Consider the following 18,199-nt stretch of genomic DNA (forward strand, 5'->3'; position numbering starts at 1 on the left):
GGGAAACCCATATGGTGAGCTTCACTGCTTGTTAAATTAAAGGAGCTAGAAGAATGTGGCAGAGTAAGGGGCAGGTGACTACCATTGCTAACTCCTAGAACCAAGGAACAGAGAGAAATAAAGCTCTCAAAGGAATGAGTGCTGTGTTGATTCTCTTCCCTCTCCTCTCCTCTGTTCATGATCAAGAATTAGCTTAAGTCATAAAGATATTACAATAAATATTTTCTCAGTAACCCCATCCTAGCATATTATCAACTGAAAGAATAATGAACAGAAAGTCAGCCAGGGAAAATACACACTGCTGTGGAAATCACTATCACTACAATTACAGTCATGGGAAAAGCAATTGGGAAGAAATCTCTTTAGTTAACAAGAAGATTGTCAAATGATGTGAACTAGCATAGGTACATATAAACCTGAAATCTATAGGCTCTTGTATCAAATATACCTCATCAATCTGATGTTCTGGTCCTGGAGAAGAGCTGAAAATTGTTGGGTAGGTGGCAGACAGTTCTTGGAGTTTTGTATCAATTTCAGCAAGCTGCTGATGCTGGGTGACTGCAAGTGTGTATCCTTCTCCCGGGACTAGCCAGCCACACTGATCTCCCTAAAAGGAAACAAGGGTCACCAGGTCATTCTCACACTACATTTTCCCCAAAATATACCTTTCAAACTGTCACATCAATGCTCCTCACAAAAACAAATAAAAATTTAAAATTAAAAAAAACAGAATTAACTTGGGATAGTACAAGAAAAGAATTAAACAGTTTAAGGTTTCAATATCTGCCTACTCTGCATAAAGTATATTCTTACATTTTGCAGGGTTTTCCCACTATGGAATAAAATCTCTCAGACTCACCGTCTGAGTCTCATAACATCCATATTTCTCCACTCTGGAAAAGTGGTTTGTTGAATAGGAAGAAATCATGTTTACACTATAGTGGACATGTTATTTTCAAAATTTGTCCCTGAAAAGTAATTGAGTCTATAAACTCGGTTGTTTGGGTTTCAAGATCATAACTGGCCATTCAACCAACATTAGTTTCTCTTTTTTATTTTTAGTTTTGTAAATTAATTTTTATCAGAATATAGTTGCTTTATGATGTTGTATTGGTTTCTACTGTACAGCAAAATGAATATACGTACATGTTATGCATGTATGTTATGCATATCATGTTATGCATGAAATCCTTTGGATTTCCTTCCCATTCAGTTCACAACAGAGCATTAAGTAGAGTTCCTTGTGCTATATGGTATGTTCTCATTAGCTATCTATTTTATACATACTATCAGCAGTGTGTATGTGTCAATCTCAATTTTTGTTTCTTCACAGGTTAAAAGCCATTCATAATATTGCATTCAAAAATCCCCTACTAGTCATGGTTATACCTGTGGCTGATTCATGTTGATGTTTGGCAGCAAATAACAAAATTCTGTAAAGTAATTATCCTTCAATTAAAAAATAAATAAAATTTTTTTAAAAATCCCCTACTGCGGGGAGGCCTTATACTGGGCACTAGTGATTCAATATGAATCTCACACATTCCTGCCTTTAGGAGTTCTCAGTCCCTTGACAGCAAAGATTTTAACAAGATGTGAAAAGTATTGGTAAACCCAGGACTCCATGGGGATCAGGGAGGGTCAACTAGCCTCTCTGAATAGGAAAGAGCAAGGAGAAAAAGTGTTTGGAGAAGGCTTCCTAAAGGAAATAATCAGTCTTAGTAACATCTGAGAGAAACAACACAATCAGCTGTGCACTTTAAAACTGGAGCTAGTGAAGGTGAGATGGGAGACAGAAAATCCAGGTAAGAAGCAAAAGCCATAATCTAAAAGAAAAGTGATGAGTGTCTGAACTTGGAATGTTTCCTAGGAATGCAGAACACAGAACCAATTCCAGAGATACTTAGGAAGCAGAATGTACAGAATCTGGAGATAATTTGATGGAAGAATGAGGGAGGAGTACAAATCAGGCATAAAAACCAAATTTCTGATTTTTATCAACTAGGGGGATAGTGGTCATATGGATCAAAATAAGGAATACCAGACACACAGTAGGTTTGAGGAGGCAAATGATGATAATGAATTCTGTCTGGGGCCTTTCAATATTCACAGATATCCCTAGGATATCCACAGATTATGTCAGGTAGTTAAATATGTTTATAGGAAGTTCAAGATAGAGCCTTGGAAAGTAAGTATTTTGGACTCACCCATAATTCTATAGTGGTTCAAACCCTCAGAGCATGGGAATGGGTGAGGTCACAAAGAGAAGCATGAAGACAGAAGACCACTAAGAATAAAGGGGCAGATGGAGGGCAAGGAAACCTAAGAATTTCATGTCCTTTAGTTTCACGACTCTAATACCAGGGATCAATCCCTAAGTGGTAACCAGAAAAAGTACATGCAAAAACTTATGCAGAAAGACTTAACATTTGTCTCTCCCTGGCCCCAGCATCCTATCTCCCTTCCTGCTTCAGTGACACTAATATTGCGTAAGCCTCTCTAGGGAACAGGTCCCCACCAGACACTGCTCCTCCCTACCCACTGGCATCAAGAAGGCCAGCGAATGAACTAGATTCAGTCAACTGGAAGTAAACACCCTGCCTGGACTTAAGACTCTTGAGGGAGAGAGAGATTCAAAGATGCCAGGAAGGTGGGGAAGAGATTAATGGTGACAGCAGCAGCAGTGAGGATCCAGTGTTGGGAGCAGTGAAGGCGGCAGCAGTGACCGTTAGCCTGGCTGTCTGGCGTCTGGTGGCTGCAGTGCAACCCTGAACCAGCCTGCTTCTGAGGAGTTTCCAGGGCCATTTTTCTGGCTACCTTGATTTCTGCCTGGTTTACAAACTTGGTCCTTCAAACTTTCCACTGTGCCTTTGAGCTACCCAAGTCTCCCCAAAAATTCATTTTCTCCCTTTTTTACCCAAAATTTGCCTCCATTTCTTGCAACCCAGAACACTGAATTTTTTGCCATGTTACTTATAATAAAGGATAATTGCAAAAAGTCTGAAAATAGGGAGAAAGTGAGATTATACTATATCCATATAAGATATACTATAGCAACAAACATTTAAAATACACTTGCAAGTTGGCATATGAAAATTACACATAATTATAAAAACATATCTAACTAGTCACAAATAAATTCTGATCTTTTTTCCTAAGTAAAAGTGATATAAATATTGTATGACCTAAAAGAGAAATAAGAATCTGACCAAAAAAAAAAAACCTATGGAATAAATGATTAAATATTGGTTAATAAATTTTAAATTCTTGTTTGAATGGAACTCTTTTTAAATGACACTGGAAGTAAAAAACTAAGTGCAGCAGAAATTTAAATGTTTCATGTTTTATACTGTTACAGAAGGAAATTGTGTGTTGTTGTTCAGTTGCTCACTCATGTCTGACTCTTTGCAACCCCATGGACTGCAGCACGCCAGGCTTCCCTGTCCTTCACCATCTCCCAAAGTTTGATCAAAGCTATGTGCATTGAGTTAGTGATGCCCTCCAGCCATTGCATCCTCTGTCATCCCCTTCTACTCCTGCCTTCAATCTTTCCCAGCATCAGGGTCTTTTCTAATGAGTCAGCTCTTCTCATTAGCTGACCAAAGTATTGCAGCTTCAGCTTCAGCATCAGTCCTTCCAATGAACATTCAGTTGATTTCCTTCGAGATTGACTGGTTTGACCTCTGTACTGCCCAAGGGGCCCTCAAGAGTCTTCTCCAGCACCACAGTTCAAAAACATCAATTCTTCAGCACTCAGCCTTTTTTATCGTCCAGTACTCACATCTGTACATGACTACTGGAAAAACCATAACTTTGACTAGATGGACCTTTGTCAGCAAAGTAATGTCTCTGCTTTTTTAATTCGCTGTCTAGGTTGGTCATAGTTTTTCTTTCAAGGAGCAAGCACCTTTTAATTTGATGGCTGCAGTCACCGTCCACAGTGATTTTAGAGCCCAAGAAAATAAAGTTTGTCACTGTTTCCATTGTTTCCCCATCTATTTGCCATGAAGTGATGGGACTGGATGCCATGATCTTCATTTTTTGAATACTGAGTCTTAAGCCAGCTTTTTCACTCTCCTCTTTCACCTTCATCAAGAGACTCTTTAGTTCCTCTTTGCTTTCTGCCTTAAGGGTGGTATCATCTGGGTATCTGTGGTTATTGATATTTCTCCTGGCAATCTTGATTCTAGCTTGTGCTTCATCCAGCCCAGCACTTCGAATGATGTACTCTGCAAACAAGTTAAATAAGCAGGGTGACGATATACAGCCTTGATGTACTCCTTTCCCAATGTGGAACCAGTCCATAGTTCCACATCTGGTTCTAACTGTTGTTTCTTGACCTGCATACAGGTGTGTAACATGTAGTAGGTGATGTACATATTTCTGCCTATACTTGCAACATGTAGGAATCTCACCTCCCTAAGACAGAACCGAGAAAATGCTCTTCACCACCTGCTTTACAGCTAGGATTCAGGCCAGTAATGAGGGTCTACAATCAGATTCACCCGCCTAATATTGATTCAGATGTGAGGAATTTAAGATCTGATACAAAACCCATTTTTCTGGGAAGGGTGATGGCAGAGGCTTCCGGCTTTGGGGAAAGTCATTAGTAGTTGTGAGCTCCCAACAGAGGGGAAAATCTTTAACAAATTCAAAGTATCCTAGACAAACTGAAGAGAACATTACATCCATGCAATGAAACATGCCACTATAAGCAACAACCGGCAGGCATGAGTTCCGAGGAATTCAAACATAATTATCATGTTAGTCATCCTCTTTATGTTGGATTTGTCAGAGGTGAAGGGGCAGAGCACTCCCAAAGGACATACAGACACTTGAAAGAATACAGCAAATTTGAAGCATGGCAAGAAATCTGGTACAGTTTCAGGAAACAATAGATAGGTCAGTCCCTTCCTCAAAGTGGCAGTCCCTTCCTGCCACATTCACATCTTCCTCTTCTGATCTCTGTTCCATCATGTGTCACCACCTATCTGGCTTCATAGAATCTCCATATAAAATGTCTATCTCCCACATCAAATAATAAAAAAGGACGCCTTCTCCTCAGAGGACTTGCAGAAAGAACTTTCAGCAAATATTAGTTTAAAAAACAATAATTGTAAAAATAGCAACAATCTCAAAAGAGGGCTGCACAAGCAAAGTAAGCAGAATAGAGCTGTTTGAAACTCAACTCGGAAAACTGTAAAATGAATGTAGATGAGCAAAATGACAAAAAGGATAAAGACTATGAAAAATACTTGAAGGCCTGGAGGAGAGATCCAGGAGATTCTATACCCATGTATGGGCTTGGTACATAGACTGACCTGGTCCCCTTTTCCAATCTCCTCCTTCTTTGCCTTCCTCTGCTAAAAAAAAAAAAAAAAAAACAGTGAAATCCTTGAATCCTCTGTCTTGACTGAACAGCTGTTTGAAATGAATGACTACGTGCAGTCTTAGCTTAGCCAGTGAGGTGCAGGTGGAAGTCATGGGGAGATCACAGCTTCCCAAATGAAAAGGCAAAGTTTTACAGGTATCTCTTTTACCCTTTCCTTTCCCCCCTTCTTACTGCCTGGAAAATTTACATATTATCTAGATATAGCAGTCATCTTGCACACTGAAAAACAAAAACACATTAAGACCATGAGTCAAGAAGATCAAAAGACACTAGCTACTTACACTTGGATTTCTTGTTACAGGAAAAAAAAAAAAAAAGTTTCTTATTTAAGTCATGGTCTATAAAGTTTTCTGTGACTTGCAGTTAATCCCACTCCCAATTGATGTCCCACTTTATAGGAAGCCCAAAAGGAAAGAAAAAGAGATGACAGAAGAGAAGAAATAACAGAAGATAATTTTCTGAACAGATGAAAAAATTGAATCTTCAGGTAAAAAGTACCTACCTAGAAGGTGTCATCCAAGAACAAAAATGTTTTTAAAGATGCACACAAATAAGTTCTGATAAAATTGGTGAACTCAAAAATAAAGAGAAAAATCCAACAAGCTTCCAGAAAATCTAGAGCTACCATTTGAAGCTACCATTTGACGCCATCATTCAAGTGAGAGAAGAATTAATTTTCGAATATGCAAACACTCAAAAATTATCTACACACCATCATATTTAGGGGAATTCTTTTAATTCCAGAAAAATAACTCAGGAAAAATGATTTTGACCCCATGGACTGTAGCCCACTAGGCTCCTCTGTTCATGGGATTTTCCAGGCAAGAATATTGCAATGGGTTGCCATTTCCTCCTCCAGGGGATCTTCCTGACCCAGGGACTGAATTCACAACTCCTACATCTCCTGCATTGCAGCCGATTCTTTACCACTGAGCCATCAGAGAAACCCCAATAAATAATTAGTTAAGTTTAAATACACAGGTAATAAGGTGGTTTTAAAATTTGGCTACTGTTGAGAAAGATTCCTAAAATATAAGCAGCATATTATTTTTAAAAGAAAAACTTATAACATCCTGGAACTAAAATTCCAAGTGATTTCAATGCATTCTAGAGGAGAAGAAATGGGAGAAGAGGGAAATGAAAGCATACCAAAGATCCTGCCTTGTTAAGATGTAAGATTTTAGAAATTAATTATTGAAGAAACTATAGAACGGAAAGCAGCCCACTGCCAACACTCTGATCCTAGTCCAGTGAGACCATTTTAGCTTTCTGTCCAGGAGAAACTAAGCTGAGAAGATCTAACTTCCTAAAGTGACAGAACTGGGAAGGGACGGATCCTGCTTTCCAGCCAGTCTGCCAAAGCCAGCACTCAACCACTCTCCTAAACCACCTCCAGTCAAAGCCAGCACACTCAACCACTCTCCTAAACCACCTCCAGTCAAAGCCAGCACACTCAACCACTCTCCTAAACCACCTCCAGTCTCTGTAGATTCCATTTTCCATTTCTCCGGAACACAGTGTCAGTTGAGAATACATAACCTGGAGGAATATATATCAGCCTTTCTTGGAGTGGGAATTGCAGAGAATTGTTTTTTTATCTGAATTTCTAGCTTCTCTTGACAAATTGGAGGATCTAGGCAGCCCTGGGCGGGGATTTCTATGCAGCAGCAGCCACTGACTGGCATACTGGCCCAGATATTGCTGTACATGCACTGCTTTTTAGCCAGAGCTAAAACTGCCCTCTGAAACTACATGTCTTAGGCTGGGTTCCCTAGACCCAGAACCTTAGACAGAGATTCCTATTTAAGTGACTTAGTGGAAGAGTGCTTTCAGGATTAGGGGTGTGAGGAAAGCAGGCTAGGACAAGGGAGCAAAGCCAGACAAGGATGTTGTCTCAGCTGAAGCCTGACTGACCCCTGAGGAAGCTCTGGAGGACAAACTACAGCACACAGCTCATCCTATTTCAAGGTGAGGAAACAAAGGGACTGGGAGGGGTTGGGGGAGGGGGGCGAGTGTCATCCTGTCCTGGACTGGTCAGCTCCCATTTGGCCCAGGACAGTTCTCCAGAGAAGGAGTCACGGCAGGGGATGGTTGCACAGATGTGCTAGGTAAAGGGCTGCTGCAGGGTGTCAGCAGCAGTCGCCCTATCATCTCTGTTAAACACAGGGGAATAAAAATTAGATGACAGCGCTAAGAGTTTCAAGGAACACAGGACAATGTGTTTCTTTGTGGAAGGAAGAATAGGACTAGAAGTTTAGTATGCAAACAAGAGCAAATGCTGAGCCTGCACTACTTATGTGACCTGCCCAGGCCCTATAAGCACTCACATTCACACCCTGGATTCACTCCCCAGACTCAGCCTGTGCTTGCCCCAGACTCTTCAGGGAACTGAATGCCCAGCGTTACATGGACAGGAGCAAGGTGGTGGTCTTAAGGATTACTAAAGATTACACTGAAATTATGTGGAATCAGTTTAGGGATAATAAGAAATGTCCAAAATAAAAGGATCCAGAGAAACATATCTCTATGTCATCAATGAGCAAGCCCATCACATCACAGGCAGAGGGTATTATTGTGAAAGCCAATGTGTAGGTCACTCTTATAATGACATAAGAGAGTCAATAATGAATCAACAAGGGTAAATTGGAAAATTTTGATAAAAATAAATTCATAAAGCAGGATTTTTTAAGTTAAAAATATTGCCTCATAATTTGAAAAATTACTGCAATTTTTGCTATTTGATCAACAACATGATTTTAAAAATAAAAATTAAGACATGTGGAGCCTGTAGAATATCAGAGTTTACTTACCTCAGAACTGGACAGCCCTGAATCAGTATCATCTAAGTCCTTTAAAAGTTCAACCAGCTTTTCCTTTTCTCTGTCAATCATAACCAGTGGTTTTCCCGAATTTTTGGCCAACTATAGAATGTACCAAAAGAAAATATTAAATACTCAAAGCAACTCATAGTTCAGGAAAAATTAAAATGGAATCTGAGGCTTCTACAATACAGATTCACTAAGGTAAAGTTTGTTATATTAGGCATTTTTATTTGCTGGGTAATTTTATTTTATTCTAAATTTTGGTAGAGCTCCATTCTCTAAACAAAGATATTCAACCATCTCAACAAACACTTTATATAAAAAATAAAACATGGGCAGTTTGCAAACCTCTCTTTACATTAAATGTATCAAATGCAACATACTTGCTGAGACATTTGGGAGGAATCTTACAACTTTCTATGTGACATATATCCACTAAATGAAACTGCTTTTAAGTTTAAAGACTATCACATCAGGGGTTTAAATAAGATTCAGTTACTATTGATAAAAGGAAAAAGGAAAATCTATGGTGGAGCTGTTATCTGTGTCAGCAAGAACTTGGATATGGAGAAAACCCTACTGCTCTTGGAAATTTATACATTAAGTCAACAAACAATGAGACAATGCAAAAAGAGCAAGCTGGAAAAGGTTTCTTTCAGATCATAGGAACACGGAGCACATAAAAGTCAAGAGTCCCAGAGGCCAGTCCTGGCAGTGGCAGGCTGACCCATGAATCCAGTCTGCCTGGAAAAGACATGCTAATTGTGGAAAACATCAGGCTTGAGCTATGAAGAATTACTTAACTCTCTCCTCTTAAAACGTCACACTTATCAATGTAGCTTTCCAGTGACTTAACTGCCTGGGTGGCTTGCCATGAACCTTCTGTTCACCATACTTTCATTTCTTGCTATAAATTATTTCACATTCTGGTCAAATACAGGAGTCCCTGTGCCCTTGGTTAGTCTAGTCTGCCTTGAGGACAAACCAAGTCAGACTGCACGGCTTTTAAAACCAAGTTAAGCCTCTATATCAGTGAGCTAATCAAAGCAAGAGACAAGTAACAGGCTGCTCCAGGAACTGGGCTGGAGTTGGAGAGAAGAGGCAGGGCCAGTAGGCAGACAACCAGTTGACCTCTCCACCTCTGCCAAGAGCATTTTCCACTCAAATTTCTAAATGCACCAACTATAAAATCAGTCTCATTACTTTAAATAAAACCAATTTTACTAATATGCAATTCAAAATCTGGGAAACAGTGTATAAAACTATTATTTAAATAAATGTCTTTCAAATTGCAGGAACCAGATTCATTTCTGGGCAATGAAACAAATTATTAAGTTGCAGCTAGCAATTTTTAAGAGGGTAGGATGAGATAGAATAGGCTAGGATAGAGTAGAAAATAGTGAAATTAAGCATTGGTTCAAAAAATTTCTCTTACAGTTATATGCATTGCTTCAATTACATATACATGTATCATAGTCAAAAAAAAATTTAAAGACAATGAACATAGCTATCTCCATTTTTGCAACTCACTTGAGTCCCACATTCTGGCTTCTAAATTTCTAGGTACATACCTCAATGTTTCGCTTAATAAAATCCTGGCTGTGTTTACCCCTGAGCTCAATCTTTTCTGTATTTGAGAAAGGTTTATTTTCTGCTTTGATCATTGACTCACTTCTTTCCACATCATAGGTAAAATCTAATAATAAAAAAGTTCAAAATTTTTTCAGAATTATAATTGTCCATTATGCCAGAATTTATCTTAAGCATATATTGAAACATATAGGAAATAAACACACATAGAAAAGGTCCTAAATTTCAGATCAGAAACTTAAGACACACAAACATTTATTCTTAAAAAGATAAATGTGCTACCACAATTTGCAATGAAGTTCTTATAAAACTTTGTTATTCATTATCATGTATCAAACTTCTTGCTGTTGATTCCTTTGGAATCATGGGAGATATGAAAAGAACTTCAAGTGATATACATGAAGGAGAAATTGCTGATGTCATGAGAATTTTAACATATATTTTATTTTAGTATTTATATAACGTAAAACTTACTCTAAAGACTAGAATCATTCCCTACTACTCAATGATTCGCTGTTATCTTCTCAGAACAATAAACTTCTTGTTCAAACCTGTTTTTTAAGCCAAGTCGGGGCACAAGTGTCCTGGATGTCCCACATCCTATCTGCACAAACCCGTAAAGCCCATCTCAGTTTGTCAGTTTTTCTCAACCTTTGAAGAGCTTTGTATCAACGTCAGTTGTCCAGACCCTGAGTACTCAAGACTAGAGCAAGAAAAATACTTGTGGCCTCTTATCCCCTTTATAAAATATCTTGCTTTCACTGTAGTCACATTTAAAGCATTTTTTAAAAGACCATGTGAATCCTTCATTAAAGCTCTAAAAATATGCATAAAAATAGTCTTCCTAAATGACAAATAGAGTCCACCTTACAAAACAGGATAAACTGCCATATTAAAGTTCAACAGAAAAAAAAACACTAGCCAGTAGCTCAATGCCGACAAGGCTTACTTAAAAGCTATCTTTGTTTTATAAGAGAGGTAACCTCAATAAAAAGGATTAAGGGAGCTAGTCAACTGGTGTTTTTTTGGCTCATTATCAAAGAATCAGTACAAATTTAATAATTAAAGAATAAATTTGATAACACTAGTTGGAAAAACCAAGAAAAAGCGTGAGATCTCTGGATTTAATTTCTGTTCAGACTAAAATAAATTTGAGTAAAAAAAAAAAAAACAAAGTTTTACTCAAATTTAAGTTACACATTTCTAGGGGAAAAAAAAACCTATGCTTTATAACTGAGATTTCATTCTTTAATCAATCCGGTGTCTCAGATGGTAAAGAATCTGCTTGCAATGTGGGAGACCTAGGTTCGATCCCTGAATCAGGATGATCCCCTGGAGAAGGAAATGGCAACCCACTCCAGTATTCTTGCCTGGAAAACCACAATGACAGAGGAGCCTAGAGGCAGTCCATGGGGTCATATAGAGTTGGACACTACTGAGCAACTTACAAACACCAATAGTGAAAGTATGAGTTATTTTTTTGGTAAGTGGCCTTCCTAGATATAAAATACATAACTTTTTCCCATAATCCAAGTTGTATATAGTCTTTTAAACTCAAATCTGAAGTTTATTCATTCAGCTGAAGTTTCATATTCTCTTAAACAACACATTAAAATAAACCAAATGCATCTTTGTCTATATTTATAATAGTTTCTTACACTTTTAATACATTGTAGGAAAAAATCTTAGATAGTCTGGTAGAAACTATCTGCCTAGAAATGTCCTCTTCTCCTCTCCATCCTGGGAGTGATCCAAGGTAGAGGTTGCCATGTCCCAGTAGTGACCCCAACTCTTGCTGGGTTGGATGAATTGGCTGGACAAAGGGTGGGCACCTAACCCAAGACAGATCAATTGGTCTCTTCTCTAGGATTATGGAATTGAATCACCCTCTCAATGACTAGTGAAAGGATATGATCTTAGGAATCAAAGAAGCTATCTACCAGGAGGATTCTTTCCATAAATTTTCTTTTTCACTTAAACTAGATTTACATTACTAACAGCCAGATTTAACTGTTTATTACACAAAATTTCAAATGTCTGAAAGAAAACTATAATGAACCCTCAACAACTAACTTCAATAATGATTAACTCATGACCAATCCTGTTTCATCTAGAACCTCACCTACTTCCCCTCACCACTGAATTAAATCACATCAAATCATTTCATCTGTGAATATTTGTATATATAGCTAGTATCTTCTTGTGACAATATATAAAATCACATACCTTGTTTGACATTCTGTATATGATTTTCATAGTCTTCTGGTGGAACTTGAGTGTGAAACACCGAGAAAAAGGTATCTTCATGCTTGTTACAAGAAGGATCTAGTGATTCAAAAATCATTTCTTCAGTATCATATGTTAACACATATATATGGAATCTAGAAAGACGGTACTGATGAATCTATTTGTAGGGCAGCAATGGAGATGCAGATATAGAGAACAGACTTATGGACATGGGGCAACAGGGGGTTGGGGGGAGAAGAAGGTGGGACAAATGGAGAGACTAGCATGGAAACATATACACTACCATATGTAAAATAGATAGCCAGTGGGAATTTGATATATGACTCAGGGAACTCAAACTGGGGCTCTGTAACAACCTAGAGGGGTGGGATGGGGTGGGAGGTCAGACGGAGGTTCAAAAGGAAGGGAACATATATATATATACCTATGGCTGGTTCATGCTATTATATGGCAGAAACCAACATAATATTGTAAAGCAATTACCTTTCAATTAAAAATAAATGAATTTTTAAAAAATCATTTGTTCAATACATACAAAATAAATAAGGAATTGTTTATGTGGACAGTTGTTTTTATAAAACAGATAAGACCTAATAATGTTCTCTGTAATATTCCTCAATTTCCTCTACACGTTTCTTAAGACAATATCACTTTCAGATAGACATGACAATCATCTTTGTACACATGAGCCACTGAAACACAGAAATCAAAGCCAGTCAACAGTTTCCCTAGAACTTCTGTGCAAGAAGTATGCACCAGGGTGTGCTAAAATATCACATTAATTACCTGTATATAATACCCCCCAAATTCTAACATTCTTAAAACAGAGAATATGCACATTGAATAACTTTGTGTTTCTAGTCCTTATTTTAGATCCACAAGGTGAGATTTCAGATATATGATCCATCATTAAAATAACAGAATGTGTTTGAGAGAAAATTGGAGAGATACTTGGCAGTTAGCTTTCTTTTTTTGATTCTCTTGGGATACTACACATAAAAAATTAAGAAACTGTGTTTAACTCTTTTTGTTTAATTTAATTTGTCTTATGTTCTATTAAGCTAAGTTACACACCATATATTTACAAGAAACAGCTAACATAAATAAATATCACTTTGCCTTAACATGAAAGAATCTGCCAGGCTGTGGCACAGAAATGTTTTTGCTTAAGAAAACATGACATGTCTTGAAGATATTAGAGGATTCACTTAGAGATGATATGGGCAAGATATATTCACCATGACACAAATACCAACAAATTCAAAACATACAACTTCTGATAGTAAAAACAAATTCATCAATTCAAATTCCCTAATCTGGAATTCATAATAATGTAGTGTCGCATCACCAGGATTGACAGTACAACCATAATCTTTGTCTAATGTTTGATGAGTTAATCTAGCAAATTAGTGGTATAATCCTTACAAGAAGACAGGTAAGCTACTCAGCAGACAAAAAGTTTTGAAGTTCTTTTCAAACTTTAATTTTTTTGCAACCATTGTTATTAGGGCTCTTAAATATTCATTGAAGCAAACAGCAAGTCAGCAATTTGGCAACATTCTGTTATTGGTTTAAGTTGCATCATATACCCAAAATGGTAATATATTTTTGATCACATAATTCCTCTTTAATAGCAGTTTCACTTAATTTTATACTAAAGTACCTATAGAGACATAAAAATGCAAAAACCTGCAAGACAAAAAACTATTATAGCAAGGTGATACTGAAGGTTTTAAACCAAGGAGTTTTTCTTAGCTGAAATCATTCATGTGACCCTCTGGCTCTTCATGCATAGTCTCAGGATATCATTGCCTCAGACACAATGAGTACAGCTAGGGTACAGCCCTAACACAAAGGTCTCATAGCTTAGCCTTGAGTTTAAAAGACAACAGGTGTAAAAGGAAGACATTCAACTGTAGAAACTCAACTTCTTGACAGGAAAAAAGCATTTTCTAAATTACAAAAGTCCTTCATTAGAAAACTCTTCCTTATAGTAAAAAACAAACCAAAAAATCTACTTGATGTAGAAAAAATGATGGAATTAGAAAATGATGATTTGATAAACATTGATAGGAAGCAACTTAAATCAACCCTCCAATCTTCCTCTTTCAAGACTCGTATTAAAAATTGTACTCAAAACTTTTGAAAATTGTAAAACACTATAGAATTTAATGAATCTTTCATTCAATAAAATAATTAATAAAAAAATTGATTTTTTTATAATAATTGATAATAATTGATTCAGGTAGAAATTAAAGAATAATAGGATAACAGCCCCAAAGTATCCTCCCACAAGATAATTTATCCAGTGCAAAGAGAAAAATAGTAACTTAACAGTGGAGAAATCTAGCAGACACCACCTTAACCCAATGATCAAAGTTAACATCACCAGCGGTGAAACCACCGACATCACACACTTCCTGTTACGATTTGTTGAGAATACAGTACCACTTCTGTGGGATTTCTGCCAAAAATACATAACCTGAACCCAATATGTGGAAACATAAACAAACCCAAACTGAGCAACTTGTCTACAAAATAACAGACCTATAGTCTTCAAAAATGCCAATGTCACAAAATACAAAGAATGACTAAAGAGACATGACAATTAAATGCAATGCAAGAGCTTGAATTTTCTTTTGGTAGAAAGGATTTAAGTGGGACAACTGGTGAACCATGAATAAAGCCTATTGATTGGATCACAGTATTGTATCAATATTAATTTCCTGATTTGTGTGTGTGCATGTGTGTGTGTCCGGATGTAGAGAAGACAGAAGATGTGGTAAAATACTAGTACATGGAAAATCTGAGTAAAGGGTATTTGAGAATTCTTCATACTTTTGAGACTTTCAGTCTGAAATTATACCAAAATTAAAAGTTAATAGGTAGTTTTTCAAATGTCCTCACTACAAACATTTAGCTAAAGGGAAAAAAGAAATCTCCCTTCAGTGAGATTGTGCTCAAGGGCTGAGCACAATTTTTTTATTAATTATTTTATTGAATGAAAGATTCATTAAATTCTATAGTGTTTTACAATTTTCAAAAGTTTTGAGCACAATTTTTAATACGAGTCTTGAAAGAGGAAGATTGGAGGGTTGATTTAAGTTGCTTCCTGTCACCTAAGGAAGAAAGCCCATCCCAGACAGTGGGAAAGACCTAGAAGAGCATCACTGGGATGAGTTTAGAGTAGACACAAGTGACTCACAAGTGAGACTGCTCCCTGGCACTCACCCTTTTGGAGGTGGAATCCTGGAGTTAGATTGAGATCACCAAAGAAAATGGGGAAACCAGAGCACAGGGGGCTCTGCCTCACTGAACACCTGGAATTCTGGGAGGAGACTCCACTCACAGTGCTCCACACCTACTCCTGATGCCCCAAAGCACCAGTGGCAGTGTGGCATGTTTTGAGGGAGACAGGGCATGATATATTCACCCTTTCTTTCTCCCTATCTCTTTTTCACTCTCTCCCCTACTCCTAACACACACACACACACACGTGCGCGCACGCACACAGAAACATATGACATACAATTGCATGGCTGGCCTGGAGCATGGAAGAGATCAGGAGCGCTTACTTTCCCCTAAGAATTAGAAATAGACCCCTTCCCAGCGCACATCATGACACCAACCAAAAATGCACACAGCCAGGGACTTCCCTGGTGGTCCAGTGGCTGGGGCTCCATGCTCCCAATGTGGGGGGCCTGGGTTCAATCCCCCGTCGGGGAGCTGGATCCCACATGCTGCAACTAAGACTCGGCTCAGTCAAATAAATTAAATAAATAAAAACAAATATTTTTTTTAAAAAACGCACACATCCAAATGTCCCATGCAATTAAGAACCACCCTGTTAGACTACAGAGAAAAGTTCAATAAACTCAAAATATCAAAACAATGCCCACAGTATTACATATTTCTATATTGGCTTTTAAAGCAGAGGGCTTATAAAAGATTGTGGAGAACAAAGGGAAAGCACCATTTTCTAATTAACTATAAGGTCAATGAGGAAATAAGAGTACAGTAACAACATGTAGAGAATAATGATAACACATAAGAAAGAATGCAGTATAAGCTAAATCTAAATTCAGAAACAAATTCATAGCAATGATGCCTTTATCACATTGTTATGGACTGAATTGTATGCCCCCAAAATTCATATGTTGAAGCCCTAACCCCCAGTGTGGCTGTACTTTAAGGAGATAATTAAGGCTAAATGAGATTATTAGGTAGGGTTCTAATCTAGTAGAACTGGTGTCCTTACAAGAAGAGGAAGAGGCACCAGAGGTATCTTCACCCCCCCACCTCTTCTTCCCCTGGGCACAGAGAAAAGGTCATGTGAGGACACAGTGAGAAGGTGGCCGTCTGTAAGCCAGGAAGAGAGCTCACCAAAAATGAATTTTCCAGTACCTTGATCTTAAATGTATAGTCTCCAAAACTGTAAGAAAATAAACCGGCTGTTTAAGCCACCCAGTCTGGGGTATTTTTTTTATGGGAGCCCTAGTAGACATATATTTTAAGAGAAAATAAAAAGAACTTAACTAATTTAAATGAAGAAACTAATTTAAGAAACTAATTTAACTGAAGAGAAAACAACAAAACAAGTTCAAGAAAAGAAATAATAAAGGTAATTGCTAGAATTAACAAAGAAATTCAAAATTGATTTACAAAAGTATAAAAAGACAAATCCTCGAGAATAATTTTAAAAAGAGAAAACACTCACTGCTATCAAAGTAGCAAGAACAAAGTAAAAGAACAGCCACAAAGACCCCTGCAACAGAACAGAGGGTTCAGAAACAGACCCAGAAAAACATACTCAACTTATCTTTAATAAAAAAGCAAGACTTCCAAATAGAGAGAGGACAATCTCTTCAACACATGGTGCTGGAACAACTGGATGTTCATATGCAAAAAAAAAAAAAAAAAAGCCAGACACAGACCTTACATTTTTCACAAAAATGAAATCAAACTGGATTATAACCCAAATATAAAATGCAAAACTATAAAAACAGGATAAAAATCTATGTGGATTTCAGTTTAGTGATGAGTCTTTATAAACACCACCACAAGTATGATCCATGAAAGTAAAAATTGATAATTTAAACTTTATTAACATTAAAAACTTCTGTCCTGCAGAAAAGACAAGCAACAGGCTGACAAAATATTTGCAAAACACATATCACATAAAGGACTTGCATCCAAAATAGACAAAGAACTCTGAAAACTCAACCATAGGAAAACAAACAATCCAATTTTTTTTAAATGGGCAAAAAATCTGAACAGACAACTCACTAAAGAAAGTATGGATATGGGGGAAGGAGCCAAGATGGCGGAGGAGTAGGACGGGGAGACCACTTTCTCTCCTACAAATTCATCAAAAGAATAACTGAACGCAGAGCAAACTTCGCAAAACAACTTCGGATCGCTAGCTGAGGTCATCAGGCGCCCAGAAAAGCAGCCCATTGTCTTCGAAAGGAGGTAGGACAAAATATAAAAGATAAAAAGTGAGACAAAAGAGCTAAAGACGGAGATCCGTCCCGGGAGCTCTTAGGCGGCATTGCTTGGGGTAGGGTCCGGCCGAGTGCCCTGAGGACAATCGGAGGGAACTTCTGTGAGTTGCCAACTTGAACTGTGGGAGACCAAAAGAGAGAGAGTAAATTAACCGGCCCGAACACACTGCCGGCCGTTCGCAGAACAAAGAGACCGAGAGGGTCCAGAGAGGAGCTCGCAGGCTGCAGACCGGCCCAGCCCCGCCGGAGGCAGGAGGCAGGGGGAAGGGGAAGGTCGCGGCGAGACACAGGGCGCAGGCACCCGACCGGCGCGGGCGGGGACTGGGTCTGGGGACGCAGAGGGCGGAAGGCGCGCGCGCCCGACTGGCGCCAGCGGAAACTGAGACTGGGTCCGCGGAAGGGAGGGGGCGCGCCACACCTGGGTAGAGTGCGCCCACCAAGCCCCTGGCTGCCTGGACCGCTCTGACGGGGAAGGCACAGAGAGCAGGCGCAGCTTTTCGCTCCGCGCTTTTGTGGAACACCCGAGGGCTGGAGCCTCGCGCAGCGCGGGGCGCGCTCCATGTAGAACAGCCGGAGCCTGAGCAGCGCAGACGGAGAAAGCAGCCCCAGCCCATCCCCGCGGCGCAAGCCTGTCCCCACGGCGC

General features: G+C 38.5%; 1 protein-coding gene across 1 annotated transcript in view; it reads right to left on the reverse strand.

Moving 5' to 3' along the window:
* The window catches only part of LOC122444281 (fibrous sheath-interacting protein 1-like), a 101,605-nt gene that overhangs the window by 32,189 nt on the left and 51,217 nt on the right, over positions 1-18,199 (reverse strand). The window contains exons 6-9 of the mRNA XM_043473012.1: positions 12,031-12,129; positions 9,786-9,910; positions 8,203-8,313; positions 449-607 (exon numbers count right to left, since the gene is read on the reverse strand). Coding sequence (XP_043328947.1) covers positions 449-607; positions 8,203-8,313; positions 9,786-9,910; positions 12,031-12,129 — 494 coding nt within the window. The remainder of the gene's footprint in view (positions 1-448; positions 608-8,202; positions 8,314-9,785; positions 9,911-12,030; positions 12,130-18,199) is intronic.

This window comes from Cervus canadensis, chromosome 6 (genome assembly GCF_019320065.1).
Source record: "Cervus canadensis isolate Bull #8, Minnesota chromosome 6, ASM1932006v1, whole genome shotgun sequence".
Lineage (NCBI taxonomy): Eukaryota > Metazoa > Chordata > Mammalia > Artiodactyla > Cervidae > Cervus > Cervus canadensis.